The sequence below is a fragment of the Chaetodon trifascialis genome, chromosome 20 (genome assembly GCF_039877785.1).
Source record: "Chaetodon trifascialis isolate fChaTrf1 chromosome 20, fChaTrf1.hap1, whole genome shotgun sequence".
NCBI classification, from domain to species: Eukaryota; Metazoa; Chordata; class Actinopteri; order Chaetodontiformes; family Chaetodontidae; genus Chaetodon; species Chaetodon trifascialis.
In genome coordinates, this window is record NC_092075.1 from 14,085,057 (window position 1) to 14,107,280 (window position 22,224).

The window sequence follows — 22,224 nt, forward strand, 5'->3', positions numbered from 1 at the left end:
ACGCTGTTTAAGAAGAGCAAATGTATAGAATTCAGTGTTTGTATTACTGCACATACGCTCGTTATACTGTATGTACTGCATTGTGTGTTTAGCAGCTTTCAAATTGAATATGCAAAAGATTTTGTGTCAGCTTTTTAGGATTTTGTATGAGATACAAGGCAACAGCAGCTATAGCACTATATTTCGCTAATGGGTTTGTCACTTTAAAATCATTACTGAGTTGTTCTTACAAGGTGCTACAGGGTGTCAGTGTGTATTAGCACAGACAACAGGCAGCTGTCTGTGTGTGTGTGTGTGTGTGTGTGTGTGTGTGTGTGTGTGTGTGTGTGTGTGTGTGTGTGTGTGTGTGTGTGTGTGTGTGTGTGTGTGTGTGTGTGTGTGTGTGTGTGTGTGTGTGTGTGTGTGTGTGTGTGTGTGTGTGTGTGTGTGTGTGTGTGTTATGCATACTCCCAAACATCCACTTGCTGCCTGTTCACCCTCTTTCTGGGATCCAGTGACATGATAGTATCAGCTTCCATGTTGAATAAACTGAGCAGAGACTGATCTGCAGTCATGCAGGCTGAGGTGCTAGCAGTGTTTGTTATGGGAGAAAATGTGTATCTGTTACAACAAGGAACAGGAAGTGTCTGCAATGAGGGCGACGCTGTCAACTCCTGCTTTAATAAGCAGACGCTGCATTTTTGATTGACAGGAGGAGCACACCGAAATAATGGAAAAACACTTGCAGTACTAGTTTTTCATTTGCCCTTATTCAAGGGAAACTGATTACATACATAATGTTAGGTGTAATAGCCACGCAGAGCTCTACCTGCCCATGAAAAGAGTTGTGTAATGTTTTCTGTGGCTTGTGGAAAATAACCCATCAGGGGTATCTCAGCTTGGGCTTGCAGACTCAAATTTTTTGGCAGGAAGTCTGTTTCAGGTAGGCAGTGGACTTTGACGCATGTGGGTCTTTGAGTTTGACCCACAGTGGAAATTAAAAATCAGGATATTTCTGCCTCCTTAACCCATTTCTCATGAGTCTCCCTACTTTAAAGAGCCGTACTAATTCGCAGGAGTAACCTTTGTCCCATTTTCCTGTGCTGATTTCAATCACTCACTGTGTAAGTAAACCATCATTCTGTATTCCTGGTTTCATTCCCTGCAGTGATATTTGTAATGTTTTCCAAAGCACACAGATTAAAGGATTTGATTTGATGATTTCATTTTAAGTTTTGAGAATGAATCTAGAAAAGCGTAACTTTGCGCGGATGGAGAGACAAGAGGAGGCTGCTCAGCAACCCGGGAGGGCGAGTCTATAAATAAAAACTCATGACTTTTGTCACACCCTGAACGCAGCATCCAGTGCTCACCCCACCTGTCCTGGACCATCACTGTGTGAGTCACTGGAGTCAGCGTGGCAGTTTTTCATACAGTAGTGTGAAACACAACAAAAGCCAGTGAATAGGGTTTTTTGTCCTTTGCTGTGCGTCACTGTTACTGAGAGCGAAGAATTAATTACTTCTCCTGCACTTACTGCAAAGGCATTCTTTATCAGGAGAAGGCTAAAACGCTGATATAACAAGAACAATCATCTTGTCTTACTGAAAAAGAGATTATCTGATGTCAAAATACATTTTATTTGTTCCAGTCTGATACAATAAGGGCCCGGGAACCTCTCAATCAGAGCAGCACTGTCGCTGTCAAACACATTCTTGTATTTGCAAGTGAGGTGGTAACACACTTCTGTCACTCAGCCGAAGCGACAGACAGGATGTTTTAGCTTATAGGAGCACTTCAGAGGAAATGGGACTGGAGGGAGCATAACAGATTCTTTCAGAATAAAGCTTGTTCATTATCAGCGTGATCAGGCCTGATGAAGTCTAATGATTGCTCTGGAATGAAGCAAGCCATTCTTTCTCCACAGTGAGGAGAAAATAATTGAAATTACTACTGACACCATGATTGGTTGCTTTATCGTGTACTTCTAATTTGGCAACTAGCTTTGAAAAGCCCATGTCTATCACAATCTGCAAGATTTTCCATTTCAGCTGACTATTCCATGTAACATCACTCTGAGTGGTCATTAAAAAAATACTGTTTCTCGATTTCTTTCAACGACAAGTGGAGCAACCGTACTCTTTCTTTAAGAGCAGCAGCATAAAAGTATAAAAATGTGTAATTTTGCTTTAAAAAGTGCTTCTAACGCAGTTGTTGTTGGCTGTGGCGTTCAGCAGGTCCTCCAGGGAGAACTCCATCGTGCATTCAGGGAGGTCAATTTAACTACAAAAGACTCAGCAGGAGCGACAGAGGGACATTTGTTCAATACAGTGCCACCTTGTTTGAGATGTTGGCCAGTTTAAAGAGGAGAGGTAATGTTGTCAGACAAGATGTGTAAAGAAAGCAACCTCTCAGACCGGTCAGGCCACATTGTCTTCTGGCATTGTGTATACTTATGACAGAGTAGACAGGGTGTATAAAGAAAAATAACACTGTAAAATGTTGCCTGTTTGTGTGTGTGTTAAACATTTAATGCTAACTGACATTTCAAGGTATCAAATCCCTTTTTTCCAGTAATAGTTGAACTTTTGGAGATTCCTTTTCAGGCTTGCCTCCACCAAAGCAACACAAAAACAGTTGAGTTGAGAAAATGCACTCAGTCATCTGTTAGGAAACAGTGCACATTTAATAAACAGCACTTGTATCACAGAGCAATTAGATTATTGATCACCTTGGGATGCTTTTTCAACAGGTGTCCTGCTGTCCTACAAGGTTGGCCGTAAGTGTAAAGTGCATAAGAATACAGTATTTACATAAAAAAAAAATGGGGGTGGGGGAGAAACTGATTCATGCATTAGTCAATGTACACAAAAAAATGCAAAAGCTTCCTTAAAGATGACTATTTACGAATGAAGTTCAGCATCATTTGCAGATTGTAAAACAGCCACAGTAAACTTAACTTAATACAATTTTTCTTCAAACCAGAGGAGGTTTTCTCTCCATCTTTCAGAGTTGTAATAATAAAGAACACTTTCCATAACTGCACCGCCGGAGGCACACACCTACTGTATAATGCATTATAATGATGTTAGGATTAATCATAGCCCAGCTAAGCCCGTGATGAGTCTCATCTGCAGCCACTTTCAACACTATTATAGATGTTTGCCTTCATTTATCACTGCCCTAATGATGAAACAGTGTAATGATGGAAGAGGCATTTAAAATGATTCTGCTTCACTTCAGTATTATAGACACTAACGTTTTAATACGGTGGATTTGTCATTGTGTAATTACCATTTCTTCCTCCTAGAATATTTTCCACTCTCAGTCCCTTTTGCAAACAGTCATGTCCATCTTCCAGTTGTTTTCCTGTGGTCTCCTGTGGGTCTCCACATGTCCCCTCTCATAGATCGGCATCGTAGGGTCTGCCGCTGTAGGAGGTGTTGACTGACCGGGCTGCGGGGCTCTTGGCCCGGGGGAAGGACACATCTTCTTCCATGGAGTCTTTGGAGTACGGCACACTGCTGCTGGCGCTGCTCCTGGCCCGGTTCAGGCTTGGCACTTCAACCCGTCTCGGCGGCGGCTTGTTGTGGTTGAAGCGGCTGGCCATGACCTCCTCGACCCGTCTCTCCCCTCTGTTCTTCCCTCCGCAGCACCTGCAGATCCCGATGAACATGACGAAGCCGCCCAGGACTTCAAATATCCCGCCGATGTAGCCCAGGACGATGCAGTAGCCGACGCGCACATCTGTCTGCGGGGACACCGTTGCGATGTCTGTGAGGATGTGGGTGTACCAGGCGATGGGTATGATGGTCATGACGCCTGAGAGGAAGATCAACAGCCCGCCTAGGCCGGCTACTGTCCAGTTAGGCGTGTCCTTCCAGCACCGGACCCCCGGGATTGCCACAGCCAACCCGAGTAGAGTGACGATCAGGGAGGCCACCATCAAACCCTGGGCCACCTCGATGATCTGATTGCCAAAATACGTGGTGTCCCCCAGGCTGCAGTCCTCTCTGGTATTGGTAGTGGTGGCCCTGCAGATGTACCAGATGCCTTGTTGGATGTACTCGTCGGATGGGGTGTTGGGGATGTTGTGGAGGGTCCTCCAGTTTGGGGCCACGGTGGCGGTCAGGTCCAGGATCCATCCGCATGGAGCCATAACCATCCCGAAGATCAGGATGCCCGGGGTGCGCATGGATAGTCGGATCCACTCCTCCGCTGATCGCCTCGGCATGATTGCTGCTTGTCCTGTGCGTTCTCACTCCAAAATTCTGTATAGATGGACTTTTGACAGCAACAGCTGCTCTTAAAAACAAGTCCGACTGAAACCTGTCAGTGGGCGTGGCGTTGGCCTTACCTGCCTGCCTCCAAGTCCCCAAATAGGACAGGTGTGGCGCGCCGTGCGCAGCCGGGCTGGGAGCTGTTTCATCTTCATTTGCTGCAGCAAGGACGGGCAGAGGGGAGTTTCGGCGTGACTTTTATCATGCAAATGCGTGTGATAAGCGACAAAGAACAAGAATAGATTACATTTTTTGTCAGTCTCTGCAGCGGGGGCGTCTTATCACCTGCAGGCGCAAGTTTCAATTTCATACAAGTTCTATATTTATACCCATTTATTAACGCACCCAAATTGTCCTTGTCCCATAAACATTTGATGTCTGTAATAAAGGGGTTGTAATCCTCAAATACTGTTTTAATCACTTAAATGACTACCACAAAAACAATCACATGATTACATGATTAATGTAGTTTTCCAAGGATTTTAAATCAATCAGTCACAACATATCTGGATTTGTCAGCTCTTTGTCCTCTTAAAAAAAAGTTTTGTAGAGCAGGACCAAGAAAACAAAGCAGTAGGCCTATTCAACAGGATGATGAGGGGTGGGGTGCAATGAATACAGTAAAACAAGAATGACACTTGGAAATATTAAATACAAGAAGACGAACTTGAGCGCAGGGCTTGTGTCTAAAAGATGCCTTTATTTGATGCTCTTGTACTCAGCAAAACAAACAACAGGCTGCTACTTCTGCAAATTCAACCATTTTCTTAATTTGGAGGTCTTCATTATAAAAACATGTTTGAAATTTCCCAGCAGGTGATCGTGTTTAGTCGAGCACAGCCGGAGATTGTGATGATTTCTTTGGTTAGAAGATGCCACCGTGTCTGTGTGGGAACCGTTTTTGCTAAGAATGTAGTCCTGCAGGAATCCTCTGACAGCAGCTCAAATACCTTTCTGCCTCGTTTTCTTCTCGTCCTCTCTCCTGCGTATCTCTGTCTCTATTTATCTCTTTGTTTGTCTTGTTTTCTGTCTCCTTCTGACTGGCCCTGCTCTGTCTGAGGGCTCCTCTCGAGTCAGTCCCATGAAAGTGGATTATTAACAAATGCTAATAAAGTCTCTTCAGGAGGTGAAGCTCAGAGGTGCATGTTAATGATGCTCAAAAGCCCAAATGCGAACAACTCTCATTGCATCATTGTGCGCAGACATTGAAAGCAACCCCTCATGAAAGTGATTAAGGAACTGAACAACCTGTGAACAGCTGATGATGCGCCCAGAGACTCCACTGTTGCATTGGTTGCTTCACCATTAGCTGCATTTGTTTTGTCCTTTACATGCGCGATGCTTTTGACTGTATAAATTCAAACTGGTCACATGTTCTTGAAGCCGTTGGGAACCTTTTGTTGTTCTCTGATTTGAGTTTCATGTTTGAGCTTTGACACACAAAGAGCAGTTGAGAGAGGTATGAGAAGTATGTCAACCAACCAATCACGCAGAACTTTGCACATACTGCAGTCTGGTTTTGTCACTTGCACGAGCTGAGTCACAGCTGTCATTGTGTGATCAGCTGTCACGGCATTGCTTTGGCCAACTTTTGTCATGCTTGAATATAAAAACTGGAGAGGATCTGTTGTGAAACACTGTACATTTCCATTTATAATTAACCTTTTGGTGCTGAAACCACCAGCACAGCTACCAGCAGTACTACTACCACTATGGCCCAGATGTATGTTATGGTACAAAAAAAAAAAAATCATATTATCAGTGTGCTGAAGCCACAAATGAGCATAATGTACCTGTGGTAGCTTATTGGTTTGACCCAGTAACTTTTTAGCTCAACTTTTTTGGCTTCAAGCAGAGATGTTGGCTCTTTAAACACACCTTCCAGCCTGCACTTGAACCAAAACTTGAAAAGCTCTCTCTTAACAACAGTTTTCCAAATTCTTCCAAGAAGATCTTCATCTTTACCATTAAAAAAACAAAAGGATCTGGAAATAACGCTTTTAGTCAATGTGTTTGCTTTTAAATGTACTGTTTTACTTTATTTCAGATGATTTGGATGGGAATGCTGGGAATTGTCTATATTCTTTAATTGCATCCTAACAGATTGTATCATGTCAGACCTTATTAAATAATGGGAAAAGGTTCTGGCATTTTTGTTTCGCTGCAGGGCAAACTTTTCATGATGTGAATACAAATCATGGATAAGTCAGGACCATCTTTGTTCCAGGTTTTCTTTCTGAATGTCACAATGATGCTGCATGCTTGTTTTTAATGTAGTCAACTGTACATCTACAGTTTAATTCATGATGGCATTTGTTTTGCAGGTCACGTTTCAGCTCATTCAACACATTTGCAAATTGCTATAATTGGTGAATATTGATCCATGGGAACAAACAAGCTGGCTGCCATGAACAGCCTGCCTGAGATCAGCTAGAAGGAAAGTATAGAGTTTACCCTTTTTTTTACTGTAAGAACAGCACAGGGCATTTCTTTCTCAGGGATTAATGAAGTTCATGAAAAGGTTTTTAAACTTCACTTCACAATGCAAATGTTTTACAATGCGGAACATGCCTTTGACTCAAACACAAGGATCTTAGTTCAATGCATGACCCATATGAGACCACATCTGGTGTTCAATTAGTGTTTTCCATGTGAGAAAATATGCTAAATTCAGAAATAGCTTAAGAAGCCTGAGAGATGAGAGGTGCTAGTTTATGCAACCCAAACAAAACACTGTTCTGGCAGGATGTCTGCTACTACCTGGTGGACGGTTAATGTAACTACTTTAATATTCTGTTAGTGTCTGACAGGAAGGAAAATTTTCCATAACTAAATTATTGTTGATATGTGGCTCAGTATCTCAGCTATTAGTCTCAGTGTTGCTCTGCAGGGAGATGGTTCTCAGCTCAAATCACAGCCAGTTATCTGGAGTTTTCATCATGTTTGGACAGATTTTCATCTGGGTGCTCAGGTTTCAGTACAAAAACATGCAGCTCAGGTCAAGAAAACTACACCTTCAATAACATGTCACTGACTGGGGTTCTGCACAGAGTAAAAGAAGCTTGTTTCCACCACTGATCGTATGCTGACATATGTAGATACAGACCTCTGAATGGTCTGTGAATGAAAATTCCTGGTTTAATTTGAACAAGAGGGTGCAGCTCCAGTGGAGCAATAAAGACACACAAAACCAGTGTGGCAACTCACATGGCAGAGTATAATAGATTGCAATAGTTTACAAATTGATTTTTTTTTTGCAAATACATTGGCCCACCATTAAAAGCAGCAACACAAGCCACCGATCATTGTGAAATGCTATTTCTGTAAATGCACAAAGTTATCCAGAAAACTTGATGAGCACGTGTATTTTTTTCACATGATTATATCATATACACACATAGTTTAGTGCCACATATTGTCTGTACAATGTTATATATTTTTGTCTGTCTGTATAAACGTGTAAAAATGTAAAATTGTGCTGAAATGTCTGGCAAGGCTTGGCTGTGTTAGAGGGTGCAGCTCCTGCATTCTGCAGTTATTACCGACGGTGTCCACTAGATGGCGATATTGTATTCAGTCAGGCCAGCTGGCTTCACCATCATTGAACTAAAATAGATATTTTTGGTCTATTTTTGGCGTAAAGACTCAAAAATAAAAAAATACATTCGCCCAGCAAAGTCTAATAACTAACGTTTATTGTGTCTGCCAATTATGTGCCCCAGATAAAACTATTAGTGATTAGTTTTGTTACAAAAACAGCAAACTAGACGGCAAAATCCGCCAAGACAATGTGTCATCTGATGCATGAAGACTAAACACAACATGAATAACACACATTAAACAATAGCGAATTTAAGACGTGTTTATATATAAGATAGAAAAAAAAGGAAACACACCCAACCTAAAAAAAGACTCAAACAGGCTAAAACACATTTGAGTAAACTGTCAAGAAACCATGTTTTATTGGTGTTTACTCTGTAATCCTGCATAAAGATTCTGTTATTGAATTAAACTGCTCTGATATCCCAGTAAAGCTTTAAGAAACATTTTTGGGGATACGCTCCAGAAAATGTCATCGCAGCCAGCCTGAGCGGAAGTTTGTCTCTCTGGGCAGGAAATTGTCAGCAGTGTTTTTGTTGCCAGTGGGGACTGTTGTGTTGTGAAAATGGCGACGCCTCGTCGCACCTCTCAGCAGCAGCAGCCAAATTCCCTGCTGTCCTCTCCGCCCCGCGGCTCCTCTGTCCCCGGCACCCCGCCTGGCTCTCCGCCGGTACCGACCGACGATGCCAGCCCACTTTCCCACAGAGGAGCGACGGAGAACGCGGCTGACGGTGAGGTAACCCCTGCCTCTCCCACCACCACCTCCCCAGCTTTGGCCCTCACGGCCAGCAGCAGTAGCAGCGGCGCTAGCAGCAGCGCTAGCTCCCCGACCACCACCGAGGGGAGCGGGACCAGCCCCGGCTCTACGCCCGACTCGGGCAGCGGAAACCCGGGCAGCAGCAGCAGCAGCAGCAGCAGCAGCGCTAGCAGCAGCGGAGGCGGCGGCGGCGGTGCAAACGGGGCGTTCAGGGAGCTTTTTGAAGCCTGTCGCAACGGGGACGTTTCGAGGGTGAAGAAACTCGTGGATGCGGTGAACGTGAACGCGAAAGACATGGCAGGACGTAAATCGACACCCCTGCATTTCGCTGCAGGTAACGTCAGATCACCTTTAAACAAGCCCAGGTGTTCACAGGCTGTTAGCCGAGAGCTGCCTTCAGGGAGTGACCCGAAAGCAGCGGATAAACTATAATAAGCAGCAGTAATAAGCAGTTTTCAGGATGGTGCTGGCAGACGATCAGCAGAAAACATTTAAAATGCATCTATGAAGAAAATGTAGTGTTGATCAGTTTGCCTGATGGGCCTGATTATATCAAGCAAATACCAAATGTTTACTTCTGTTGTCAAAATCAATCCTCCCATCCCTCTTTCTCATGTCAGTAACAGCGGCCGCACAGTGGCATTGAAAAGCCTTGATGGGTCATTTGTTTAAAGCTGCTGCTTCTGCTTCCTCTAGTTTTCTCACTTCCAGCAGCGGAGAGGAAGCGGCTTTTGTGCCGCTGCCACCACAGTCCTCAGTCACACCACAAATCCCAAATAATAAAGTTCAAAAGGACACCACACAATGCGAATGAGCGGAGCAATTGCACTGTTTGAGTGACCGACACTGTTGTAACTGTGATTTTGTTATTTAATCTTTTTTAGGTATATTCACCAATCACAGAATTTTTTTTTTCATTTGGATTTGTTTATGAATCAAGGAGCTCCACAGCGCTCATCTCTGTTTTTAATTATCTCACCAGCGTAGACAACAAAGATGGAAAAAAAGGAAAACACGCACAGCTGTGTTACATCGGGGTCTTCCTAATTCTCAGCAGCCTGAACTAGAACAGACTCTCTGGGGTCCCGCTGCATGTTTGTAGTGAAGATGTAACGAGCCTCACTTCACTGCAGCGCTTTCCCAAACAGCTGCTGCAAGTGCCTTACAAAAAGACGGTTTGAGTGTTAATTATTAACCTGAAGGGGAATGAAAACAGAAGCGGCAGAAGCGAAACCTCTTGGAAATCTGTCGAAGTTGCGGATTTGATTGAATCCACGTGCGAAAGTTTCTTTGTTGCTGTCACACCGATCTCCTCTCTCTCCTCCCTCTGCTCTGATCTCAGGTTTTGGACGGAAAGACGTGGTGGACCACCTGCTTCAGACGGGTGCCAACGTGCACGCTCGGGATGACGGCGGTCTGATCCCGCTTCACAACGCCTGCTCGTTCGGTCACTCCGAGGTGAGGCTGCGCACAGCAACACTGGGTTGGGCCGATACAGTCATCCGCAGTGGTGGAGCGTAATTAAGCGTATTTACTCAAGTACGATACTTCAGCACAAATGTGAGGCACTGCGGCCACCGCACTACACCTCTGAGGCAAATACTGTACTGTTTACTCCACGACGATGTTCTGAATGCAGGACTTGTAGAGGAGTGTCTTCATAATGTGGTATTATTATTTTACTTAAGTAAGTGTTTGCCAACACCATGACTGTGCTACTGCAGTATGATACTTGTTGTTATGGGCAAATAAGCGTGCTGAAGATACACAATACTCCACAGAGAGCAGTGGAAGTGAGTGTGAGTACCCATCAGGGAAACACACAAAGGTGAAAAATGCATGCCGCTCTTCCAATATCCTGCTTGGAACAAAATAGCCGAACCGTTAATGCTTTAGAATTGAAATAATTGCTGGCGATTAAAAAAAGTTGGGGGAGGTCGGAAAAACTCTGTCCAAACATGCAAATCAGCTCTGTTTGCCTGTAAACAATAATGTGCACAGTCAGCCTTAAAGATCACACCGAGGACACGCCCGCTCTGATTGGCTCTTCGACATTCCGGTCACGCCCGTGCATGGTGATGATCCCGGGCCGTAATCGCGGTGATCAATGTAATGTTTACAGACGCTGATGCTTCGGAGGCTTTTAGAGCTTTCCAGGAGAGCACTTTGAAGCCTTGTCAGAAAAGTGGCGGGCGGATGCAGCTGCGCGACAGCGGCGGTGATTAGCATTGTGATGAGAAATCAATCACAGGAGCACACACGGAGGAACCTCGGAAAGTGGTTGTTTGCCTTGTTTTAAGTGTGATTTGTACACTTGAACCAAAAAGTGTAGCGCAGGGGTAAGTGCGGGGGTCTGGCGCTCGCATCGCTGCTGGAAAATGGAGGATTTAAACTGTTAAGTTGGGGTCTGGGCATCTTTTTCACTCCCCTGGTAGATGCAGAGTAAAGAGTAACTGTGATGTTTGGCGTGCTGTTTCCAGGTGGTGTCCTTGCTGCTGTGTCAGGGCGCCGACCCCAACGCTCGAGACAACTGGAACTACACGCCGCTACACGAGGCCGCCATCAAGGGCAAGATAGACGTCTGTATAGGTAAGCACAGAAACACTGCCGCAGATGTAAACGCGCTTTCCAGGATGCCTGATTACACAGTGAGTCAGTGTGTTTATGATAAATTATCTGGTGGCATTTGGAGTTTTTTTTTAGGCTCAGTTAGTCATGTGAGCACAAACACTGGCTGCCGCAGAGTTGCATCGTTCCTTTGGGCACATTAAAAGTAAGTGGCTCTTCTGTGACATTTTGCTTAATATGTTTCATTATTCGCGGCGGTTCTGCTGTGGCAAAGTTGGAGATATTAAATCCTCTGTTGGTTTTGAAGCATGGTGTTTGTTCCCCTCCAAAGTTGCAACCCAGAGTTCTGTATAATCACACAGTAATTTTAGAAACTATAATAAACCACCCACGCACCGTGCGCTATTATTTTCCATTAAGCACAAAGCAGCAAATGACCTGCAAATTGCAATTACTGTGTTACTGCTTATTCCTAAACCCACACAGGGGGACAAAAGAGCATTGATTTCTTTGTGTCTTACATTATGTGAGCTACCACCAAGGTGGCTTTCATTTAAAAAGAGAAACGGCACCACAGGTTCATTTCAGAAAGGACATCCGCCGCGGCAGTTGATCTTTAAAGGTGCATTGAATAATATAGAGGCTGATTTACTGATCCCCGATGAAGGCCCGACGCAGACGAGACCCTATGCCGCCGCCGCAGCACCAAAAAGCGTCTGAGCAGTAAGTTTGGAGGCTAATCTTTATGATCTTAATGGAAAAGCGTCACTCAGAGTGAGTAGTAATAACAAATGACTGCGCTGATGGTCGGCGTCACCTTGCTGCCGGCGTCGGGGTGGAGCGCTGAGAGCAACAAGGGGGGAAAGTTGCTCCAGTCATTTTTATTTCTCCAAGCTGCTGCAGAGTGTCTGCACCCTGAGTGACTGCATAGCAGCAGAGGCCTTTGTGGAGCTCTGATGATCGCTGCGCACAGACGTCACCGTGTTGTCAGGCCCGAGAGCAGCTATTGATTCATCAATGAGTATGAATGACACTGGAATTGAGTCAAATATTCTCTCTTTGTTGTCTGACTTTGAGCAGCGCTTCACATTAAATACAGTCTCGCTTGCCGGCATGCAAAGGGTTTAACGAACGGACGCAATTCAGCACGTTTGATTTCCGTTTCAGCTCCGTGTCTCGGTTAATGAATTCATTCAGGGTAGCTGATTTAACAGCTGGACTGCTGTGCGGAGAAGTGAATCTCTCAGTGGGTTTGCTTTTAGCTTCGCAGCAGCTTCTCAAACCTCTCAACAGACGAGGAGCTCTCCAACGAAGAGATTCCAGACTTTGTGTTTCTCTCTTGTGATACCACGTCGATATCAGACCAAAATGAAGAAAATGGAAATAAAAAAAATGAAAGAAGTTGTTGTTGTTCTGTGGCTACACTTAGTTCAGTTGCACTCTTCCACAGTTTTATTGTGACGCTGTGTCCTTGCCACACAGACAAGTCCACCTGCTCTCATACACTGCTCTGGTTATCCCAGCAGAATGCAGGACCGAGCGCCGTCATGGCGGACACATTTGCAAAGCAGGTGGATGATAAATCTGTTATTCGCCACTGGTTTAAAAGGCAAATGTTTTCGGTTTTTGTGAGATCATTTGAAAAGCTGGCATCTTAATTTAAGCACAGACAACCATCATTCTCAAGTCCTGGATGTCAGTGTCCTCGATGTCCTTGCAACAACAGAGGGACATTTTTCCCCATCGCTGCACGACAGTAAGAAAACTGACAAACCGTGAAGGGGACTAAACATTTCCCTTCATATATTGCGTATCTCACTTCTGTGATCTGAAACAGATGCATGTAGGAAACCGCTCAGGTTGAACCTCAAACGTGCTTTTGTCCAAACAGCATCAGAGGTCAAAGGTTCGTTTCTAAAGCTGACTTTGTCGCATTTTTGAATGTTTGGTTTGCACAGTTTCACCGAGGCACGTCAACAAAAATCACATGACCTCTCGCGGCTTGTTTATTGGACAGAGTTTTGTGGCCTGTCACCCTGCCAGGTTAGAGATTTGGCAGCAGAGCGAGAGTCAAATCAACTGTGATTAGACTGTGAGTCCAGCTCAGCGGGATGGACGCTCGAGCCCCTTCTCTGGTGTTCAGACAACTTGTGTAAGAAATTAATCTTTCATTACCAGACCTGCGACTCTTTGAGCTCACGGCCTGGAGAAAATCTCATCAGCGAACTCGGGATAAGAAGATCGCAGAAATCTGAAGGCAGTCACGCAGCTGGCTCTGAGTTTGAGAACGGCCGCCTCCCTAAATGACAGCTGGGCGCACGGTTTAACCGCGTCCTCAGTTTTAGAAATTTCTTATCTTTATCATGTCGGGTGCAGGTTTGAGTTTTGCCCAAATCAGCTCTGCAGCTCCAAATGTTAATGCGTGTTAAAAAGCCACAAAGGTTGTCAAGAGAAGGCTTTTGCAGGTGTTATAGACGAACCACCAGAGACCAGACTGAAAAATGTACAAGCTGTAAATGAATCAGAAACAGTGGTGCAGATGAGGTCACGTGACGTGGGAACTCTTCTAACCTGGACGTATGTTGACGTATGGCTGTGCATCATTTCTCTGTCTGCCTCACTCTGGACATATCTTTATTCTCTCGCTGCTGGTATCAGTGAGTGTCTGTGCTCACTCATGTGTGTGTGTGTGTGTGTGTGTGTGTGTGTGTGTGTGTGTGGGATTGGTGCAGAGCTAAATCATATTTTTGTTGAGGGGCGAGTGGGTGACTAAGGTCTGCGTCAGTGCTGGGGCAGAGGCACACATACATGCACATTTGCATGCACACAGACACACGCGCGCACACACACACACACGCCTGGTTGTCTCCTCTTCTACCCTCCTCTCTCGCTGGGGTTGAGCAGGGTGGTTTGAAGTGTGCACAAGTCAAAGGGCATGTGCACCGGGGACTGCTCAGCAATCACAATAGTGGGAAGTGAGATGGAGAGGAAGGCAGTGAGAGTATTGACATTAGCCCCCTCAAAAGAGTTATTTACAAAAAGAACTGAGCGCAGGCAGAGTTTGTTATTCAGCTCATACCTGTTTGGTAGTCACGGGACTCTGCCCTCACCTCTCTCCTTTTATTATCTTTCCTCCTCTCCTTCCCTCTCCTCTTGCTTCTTTCCTTTCCTTTCCTTTCCTTTCCTTTCCTTTCCTTTCCTTTCCTTTCCTTTCCTTTCCTTTCCTTTCCTTTCCTCCACGTTTCTTCTCTTCTCTTCTCTTCTCTTCTCTTCTCTTCTCTTCTCTTCTCTTCTCTTCTCTTCTCTTCTCTTCTCACTTTTCCTTTTCTCCCTTGTCATCTCTTCTCCTTTCTACTTGCATCCCATGTCTTCTCTTTTTCCCTCTGCTCTCCTCTCTTTTCCTCTCCTCTGTTTTTCCTACTCCCTGCTCCCTCTCCGTCACTCAAACACACTTGTTTTGTTTTGCTCTCCCTCCCCACTTTTCGTCCTCTACCTCTCCCATCCTCCCTGACTCTCAGCGCCCCCCCCATCCCTCCCCTCCTCCACCTCCCCTCTCCCCTCTCATCTTGCTCTCCGCTGCATCGCTCAGTCAGTCGGAGAGGCGAGAGTCTCTCCACTCGCACTGCCTGCCCGCCTCATCGCTGCTGCTGCTGCTGCTGCTGCTGCCGCCTTGATTAGCTGTAGCCACTCGTCTCTCCCTTCCTCACTCATCTTTATTTATTTTCTCAGATTAACTGTAGCCTCCCCCACCTCCTCCATGGAAGTGTGATGTGTTTTGTAGCCGGTCACGTAGCCGCTTTGTAAGGTCCGCTGTTTCTCTGGCGGTGTGCTGTAGCGTAGCTTTCGCTGCTCTTGTTGTGGCATGTCTGTTTACATCAGCAGCATGGCTCGCAGGGCAGGGGCAGCCAGGGGCAGCCAAGGGAGCAGCGCTAGCAACAGAGGAGGAGCAGCTGGAGGAGGGGGAGGAGGAGGAGGAGGAGGAGGAGGAGGAGGAGAGAAATGTGAAGCAGGACGTGCAGAAGGATTGCCAGGAGAGCCAGGAGACACAATCAGAGGAGGCGGGAGAGTAGAGGAGCAAGGGGGAGAGAAGAGAGGTCCAGGAAGAGCAGTTTGTGTGGCAGGATGTGGTTCAGCAGGAGGAGGAGGGGGAGCAGGGGCAGGAGGAGGCGGAGGAGGAGGAGGACTAGGAGGAGGTGTGTGTCGGGGAGTTTGCATGTCAGTCCAGGAGCTCAGCTACTGTCTGTGTCTGCCCTGTTGTTGTACAGTGCTACTGCAGCATGGAGCCGACCCCAACATCCGCAACACCGACGGCAAGTCCGCCCTGGACCTGGCTGAACCCTCCGCCAAGGCTGTGCTCACAGGTCAGTTTCCCGTGTGTCCGTCTTGTCAAACGCCGCACACACACACAGGTCAGCACATGTCTGTATTTCCGCCCGCCTCGCTCCTCGTGACTCGCACTCTGCTGCAGATCGCTTGTGTTTGTTTGTATCTTTCCCGTTCTTAGTTTCCCGTTTGCTTTCTCTGATTCGGTCTTTTCTTAAAGGATGCACACTTCCGCTTTTATCGAAATGTTACCATTCTGCCCACAACTCTCTGCCAACATTCATTTCCTCATTTTGTCCAAGGCTGCAGGCAGCATCACCTTTTTCTTCCCCTGCCAGTCTTTCACTCGTCTTATTTTGCAAGGCCGTGCCGCTCATGCACTCACTACGCTTGTTATTCAGCCTTTGTGTCCAAGGCTGTACGTTGGTCGCCACATCACATTTGCTTTTCTCCAAGGGTCAGAAATGTGTTTGTGTCTCTGCTTTCTTGACTTTTCTTTTCTGTTCTCATTTCTCTTTTCTTTGACTCCTCTTCTGGCTAAGGCTGCACTCATTGATCGACTGCTCAATAAACTCACTCTCTGTGTTGGAGTTTGGTTTGATTGCCATTCTTTTCCTTCTTTTCTCTTTCTGTCCTTCCTTCCTTCCTTGAGACTGTAACAGGGAAGCCAGGGAAAGCCTTCACCACCACCACCATCACCATCATCATTGTCCCACTTGGGTTTAGACCAGTTTTCACACCAAACTATTCAACGTTTTCCCTTCAGTAAAACTGCTGAAAGAGGCTTTTTACCCCCTTTAAAGCAAACCAATCGATGGACTCATTGGAGAGCTTTAGTGGCCAACATGGGACGCTAAAACTTTGCAGTGAAACTCGGACTAATTACTGGTTCTATCATTGTTACAAGCACTTAAAGGCAGCAGGACTCATTAGACTTGCTCAGTGGCAGAAGAACCACAGGGACACAGTCACAGCCTTTAAACGAGGAACTAATTAAAAATATACAGCCTTTTTAAATAAATAATTTTTCTTATTTTAGTTAGAAAATACAGAAAACTTTTTGCAGGTTTTCGGGCCTGATGTTTGGCTGGACCATCATCATCATCTTCGTTGTCCCTCTTGGGTTTGGACCAGTTTTCATGCTGCACCATTGGCGCCATTCGCCGTTGCTCTTTCAGAGTGAATTGGCGTGAGCTCTTTTCTATTAAAGCATCAGTAGTTGGGTGTGGATCGGCTCCGAGCTCATCAGAATCTGCATGTATTCATCCGCCACCCAACCGAATGAATTATTACCCGCTGCTACACGAACATTTCGCTCCACCTCTACCAGTCCCTGTAGGCTACGTTAAATCGTGTCGAGCGGTCCAGGCGATTTCTTTGTTGTGTTTTCTGTTGATTGCTTTCTTTTATGATTGACTTGAATAGTCAGAGAGGCTGCTTTCATTAATTTTACATGTTTCCATGTGTCGTAATGTCGCTGCAGCAGATATTGTGGGACAAATAAGCAGCAGAACTTAAAAACTGTAGTTACAAACTTGACTCTCCAGATGAAACAGAATTCAGCCTTTAGCTTCAGAAATAAGGATTTTTATACAGCTCTGATGGAGCGAAGGGTTTATCAGGTGGACGGCTGCTAAACAATTTCCCTTTGTGAACCTGGACTGTGTGTGTGTGACCTTTTGGATGCGGAGAGGAGAACAGAACATTAACTAATATGAGATCCTGACCGGTCGTGTCGCCGTGTGCAGAGCTTAAAATAATCAATGAAGTTATGCTGCTGTGCCTCGTGTGTAAATGCACACAGCGTCTCTCATCTGCCTTTACACATAGGTCATTTTGACCTTTATGTTTTCAAGGTTAGGAATATGGCTGAATTCAGACATGCAGAAAATGTGACCAATGAACCTGTTTACCTGTGGAATGTACCAAACAGGTGTTTTTGGAGCATTCCACAACTTTCCCAGTCTTTAGTTGCTCCTGTCCCAACTTGTTTGAAACATGTCGCTGGCATCAAATCCAGAATCAAGATTGCAAACGCGCAGTCCAGCTCGTTGCTGTAAGTGCTGGCTGATGAGTTGAGAGCCCCTCTCTCACCTCTTCTCCAGATGGAGACGGTTGGAGTCACGCTTCTTACTGAGCTCAATTAGCTTTTGTTTACCGTAGCGGACGAGTGAAGAGAATCTTAAATGTAAAATCTCCTCCTGTGTTCGCTGCCTCTGTGTGGTTATTGACGTAGGCTGCAAATCAGTTTTCACAGCGCCACGTTCGTGTTTACATCACCAATTCCCATCGTTAGGCTCTGTGGTAAATGAGATAAGCCTCCCGATACCAAGGTGAGGAGCTGCACGGCGTCAAAACATGATGGGGGGATTTCACTGTAGCTGCACTGTGAAAGCTGATTGTTTCTTGCCAGCTGGAATTGAAATGAGGTAGTTTGGAGTTATTGAGCGTTGCTGCATGCGTCGCAGTTAGCCCCTTCACCCCGGCGCAGTATCGCCCGTGATGCAAGTTTAAAGTGGAGCTGTCACGGAAAAGCAATTTATGAGCAGTGGAAGATTTAGCTGTGGAGTAATTTAATTGATCTTCGTCTATATGTGACAGAAAATGGTGTGCAGTCAATTATATCTGTGTGTGTGTACATATCTGTGTGTGTGTGTGTAGTATAGACTATACAGAAGACAGCCTGAAACACAGTGCTGCTTACAAATTGGAGTTTACTTGGTGCAGCTTTGTGATGTTTGTTTATTGACACTCCACAGTAGCGGAGGTCATGACAGAGCATCAAAGATGGCTCCGAAGTGAGGATTAGGGAAGAAAAAAAAAACAAAAAACAGTTCGAGTGAACTCTCACTTTGTCGAGCGCTGAAAGAAAGATGTGAGCAGAATCTTTTCATCAAAAGAGGAACAAAGAATTCTTTCAGCGGTTCGGACCAGAGGTTTTCAGAATGTGAGGCGTGGAGGGAGCGCCGCGAGTCGAGGGTGCTGCCCGAGGCGGAGGGGACAGCTCGAATTAGCTTCTTGTATTTTTAACCTGCTGGTTTCGCCTCCTTCCCAGCAGCAGTAATGACTTTGATGTGACGATGGAGGCAGTTAAGGTGCTTCAGCAGAACTTTGTCATAACTCTTTAGATAGGCACAGTATCATGCATCTTTTAATCAGATGCATGATACTGTGCCTACTGTGAGTGATTCGGGCTGTAATGGACATTATTATAGCTCGTTCTAATGTAACGGAAACCCAATTCTCATTTTCAGACGACTGTACTCTAATGAAAACACAAGTGTGAATATTCTACTACATCTCTGCCAATAGATCCCCCGAAATCCTCCACACTCATCCTCAAAAACACAGAAAAACACGACTGTGCACACGTCGTGTCACTCAAGTCTACGCCTCCGAAAGGAGCAGATGGGCGCGTTTTGAAATTTTAATGAAAAAGACAACAATGAGACATTAACAAGGCGAGCTAAATGTTATCCACCGTTTTCAGCATCTGCTGTTTCCACAGGCATCTGCCGATGCACTCAGGTGAAAATAAACAGCTAACAGAGAAACCGGTTGATCCATAACGCCAATACTCTCCGCCTCCATCATCAGTCTCTTCCTCCTGCGGTGCTTGTTTTTCATTCTGTGTGGTTCAGATTGGACATATTTACCAGATCTAAGGTGAATTTTGATGAGCTAAACTGCCGTCCTGTTACACTGTCCTCTCACACAGGGCCACCCTGGAGTGATTCCACTGTAGCAATTACTGTTGGCAGTGATGCATTTAATGCAGTCTTCTTAAAGACTCTTACTGTTGCCGGTGTGGTCACGTTTTGATACACTGTCTTTCCAGGAAAAGTCCACCGAATGTAAATGGGAACATATATGCTTGTATATTTGAATCGCCTACAGTGACACCCTGCAGGAGCCTTTTCCCTCCCTGTCCTATATGTTCTGTGTCTAGAATATGGAGGTTCTGCTCCATTCCTCATCTCTGCCGCAGGCCAGCACTTCTTTCAGCTTCGGCCTGAGGTGATGGAAGTTTATATTGACCCATAAATAAGCTCTACTGCCCCGCCACATCCAACCAACTGCTCTCAGAAATGATAGACTCCATTCCCTGTTAGCCGGAGACGTGAGACTGAGAAACAGAGAAGATTCTTTTTTTTTTTCTTTTTCTTTTTCAGAAGCAGCTTCAAACACACCTCACGCTGCATTTTAATTAAGATTTTCATCATGCGGTTTGTTTTCCTGATCAGGCTGAACATGTCGCGACGGGGCAGGGTGTCGATGATTGTCAGGTGTTTGTGGAGTCGCTCCAAAACCTGGTAGTAAAACGCTCTTCAGTACTTTATTGTGCTTTTGTAGTGTAAAAGCTTAGAGAGTTTCAAGTCGTAGTTACATTGTTCCTTATCAGGTTACAAAGGAGGGCAGGCGCAGATTTTCTTCGAGATTAGCTTATCGCTAAATGGTCACCAGCTCCTAGAGCTTAATTCCGATGCCCCGCGGTACGTAGCGTTTATCAGATGTTAGAGCGGAGCTGGTCTGTTTTGACCTGATTTTATAGTCCTGCGTCAGTGTGGAACAAGTTGAGGAACGCTCGACAGATTTGCATTTTGTGATCAAGCCCGGTCGTTTTATCGCAGAGCGAATGGGAGGACGTGCTTTCTGGGTCGCCTGTCTACTCAGGAATGTAATCAGTCGTGCACAACATTTAGCGTTTGATTGTTTGATTTAGTGCCTGTTAGTGCTCCTGTGTGTTTGACCACGGGATCATGTCTGTTTATTTGCCCCAAAAGGCCACAGTACTGCACATTAGCAGTAAGCTAGCGAGCAATGGGAGGCACCGAGGGAGTGTGTGTGTGTTTGCTTTCAGTCCAGCCTCTGACTGAACTCTGCACTCACCAAGCTCCAGTCCTTTCACTTATTTCCCTCCACTTTCTTCCCTCTCCTCTCTGTACGTTCATGACGTACAGTACATTTCCCCTCCAGTAAGCAGCCATCGAAGAGAGAATTACTGTACAGGTTGGCACTTCTGCGACGTTGCTGGTGCAGACAGGTTGAAGTGAAGAAAAATACACTTTTTAATCCCAAAAGTTTCAAAAATAAACTCGGAGCTCTCCTCCCACCGGTAAACAGCTCCGGATCAGAGCAGAATCCGGTGTGACTCTGGGTGTTGATTCCTCCAGAAGCGTCGCTCTGCCCCCGGCTCTTTCCTCCAGAGCTCCCCGGCTCGTAGCGGTCGTCTGCCAGCGCTTCCCCCTCTGCTCCGCCCGGTCCTCCCCTCACAACACCCTGCAAAGCCGCATTCAACTGTTCAGAATTCTGTTCAGCGTTACGAATGAAGTTCGGAGGCTTTGGGCAGCCCTAGATTTGACGGACAGGTACTTCACAGAATTGTGGACTTCAGCCGAGACTATATGGCTTTTACTAAACAGCAGCTGGTTCATACAGTGTGTTGTGCGACCAGATAATCCACGTTGACCTGTTCGCTCCTGTTCTCCCAAGGCGCTGCACCAGCGCGAGGGTTATTAAAACCTGAAATGTCCTAAATGTCGGACTGCGGGGAAGCATTTGAGAGAAACCCGCAGTAATGATGTGAAAATCCCCCGAGGAGCTAATGTAGGAAACAAAAGGATCACCAGGAGGCTCCTTCTTTGCATCCGTCTTTCCTGTCGTCGGTGATTGATCTTCCTCTGGCCGGTGAGCAGTGATTAGGACACTTTCATCAAGTTGTTTCTGCCCTTGACGGTTCTTTCTCTTCTCCCCTCATCTCTCCGTGGCTTTCTTTCTCCACTCATCAATTACAGCGCTGTTTAATGAGCTCGCAAGTACAGCATGTACTCCATCCACCCCTCATCCTTACACCAGCCTCGGTGTCGCTCTCTTTCCCTCTGACACGTCATCCATACTCTTCGTCCTCTTGCCCCCTGCTGTCTCTCACCCGTCTCATGCTTTACGCCAATCAGCCTCTCCATCTTCCCCGTGACATTTATTCCTTTTCGCACTCTGCCTCGTCCCCTTTAAATCTCTGACACTAACATGATTCCAGTCTTATATCAGTCTATGAAGCTCACATAGATAAGCTGTCAGCGCTTCAAAGATCTCAGCAAAGGTGGAGGTTGGTGACTTTTTTTTTTGTTCAGCCAAATACTTTTAATATCCTTCTTACAAACAGCCTGGTGAGACATAAGCTGTGTGTAACTTAACTGGGAGAGGCAATTTATGCGGTAATCTCTGTATAATTGTCTCCGGTATTAAGCAGCCATTGTTGATTTTGGCTGCATCTTTGGTATTAAGCTCTGTAGCTTTGTTTGTTTTGGTCTGAAATAGGAAACAAACTGACTTGGCTCTATAAAAACATATAGATTTATTTTTTCAGACAAATAATAGAAGAAGAAGAAACTTTATAGATGCAGTTGCTTCAGCCTCAGGCGAGATGAGAGAATGAGTGACAGGTGTGTGGGCTGAACTAAGAGCCACTGAGGGGGAGGAGGGCGGGACTAAGGGCAGAAGTTCCATATTGAATGTTGTGTTCAGAGCGCTGACAGATTTATTATGAGAAGCAAACAACGCCGTATGATAAGTGGAAGCAGCCATCAGGGATTTGCTGCATCGTAAGCAACAAGTCTAAAAATCCACAGCCAAGCTAGTGTCTCTGTGAGGCTGTGTTTAGGCACAGTGGTGCTTTGAGCTAAATGCTAACATTAGCAAGTTAATAGTCTTATAAAG

The 22,224-nt window shown here is 45.6% G+C and overlaps 2 protein-coding genes across 2 annotated transcripts in view; one reads left to right on the top strand and one right to left on the bottom strand.

The window, feature by feature from the left end:
* Positions 1-2,492: 2,492 nt before the first annotated feature.
* Positions 2,493-4,680, bottom strand: LOC139348750 (claudin-23-like). Its single transcript, XM_070989066.1, has one exon. It carries the CDS (start codon positions 4,211-4,213, stop codon positions 3,383-3,385), a length of 831 nt encoding a protein of 276 aa, XP_070845167.1. The 5' UTR covers positions 4,214-4,680; the 3' UTR covers positions 2,493-3,382.
* Positions 4,681-8,395: 3,715 nt separating this feature from the next.
* LOC139348397 (poly [ADP-ribose] polymerase tankyrase-1-like) overlaps positions 8,396-22,224 on the top strand; it is a 77,681-nt gene continuing 63,852 nt past the window's right edge. The window contains exons 1-4 of the mRNA XM_070988471.1: positions 8,396-8,950; positions 9,959-10,074; positions 11,097-11,205; positions 15,450-15,545. Coding sequence (XP_070844572.1) covers positions 8,425-8,950; positions 9,959-10,074; positions 11,097-11,205; positions 15,450-15,545 — 847 coding nt within the window. The 5' untranslated portion in view covers positions 8,396-8,424. The remainder of the gene's footprint in view (positions 8,951-9,958; positions 10,075-11,096; positions 11,206-15,449; positions 15,546-22,224) is intronic.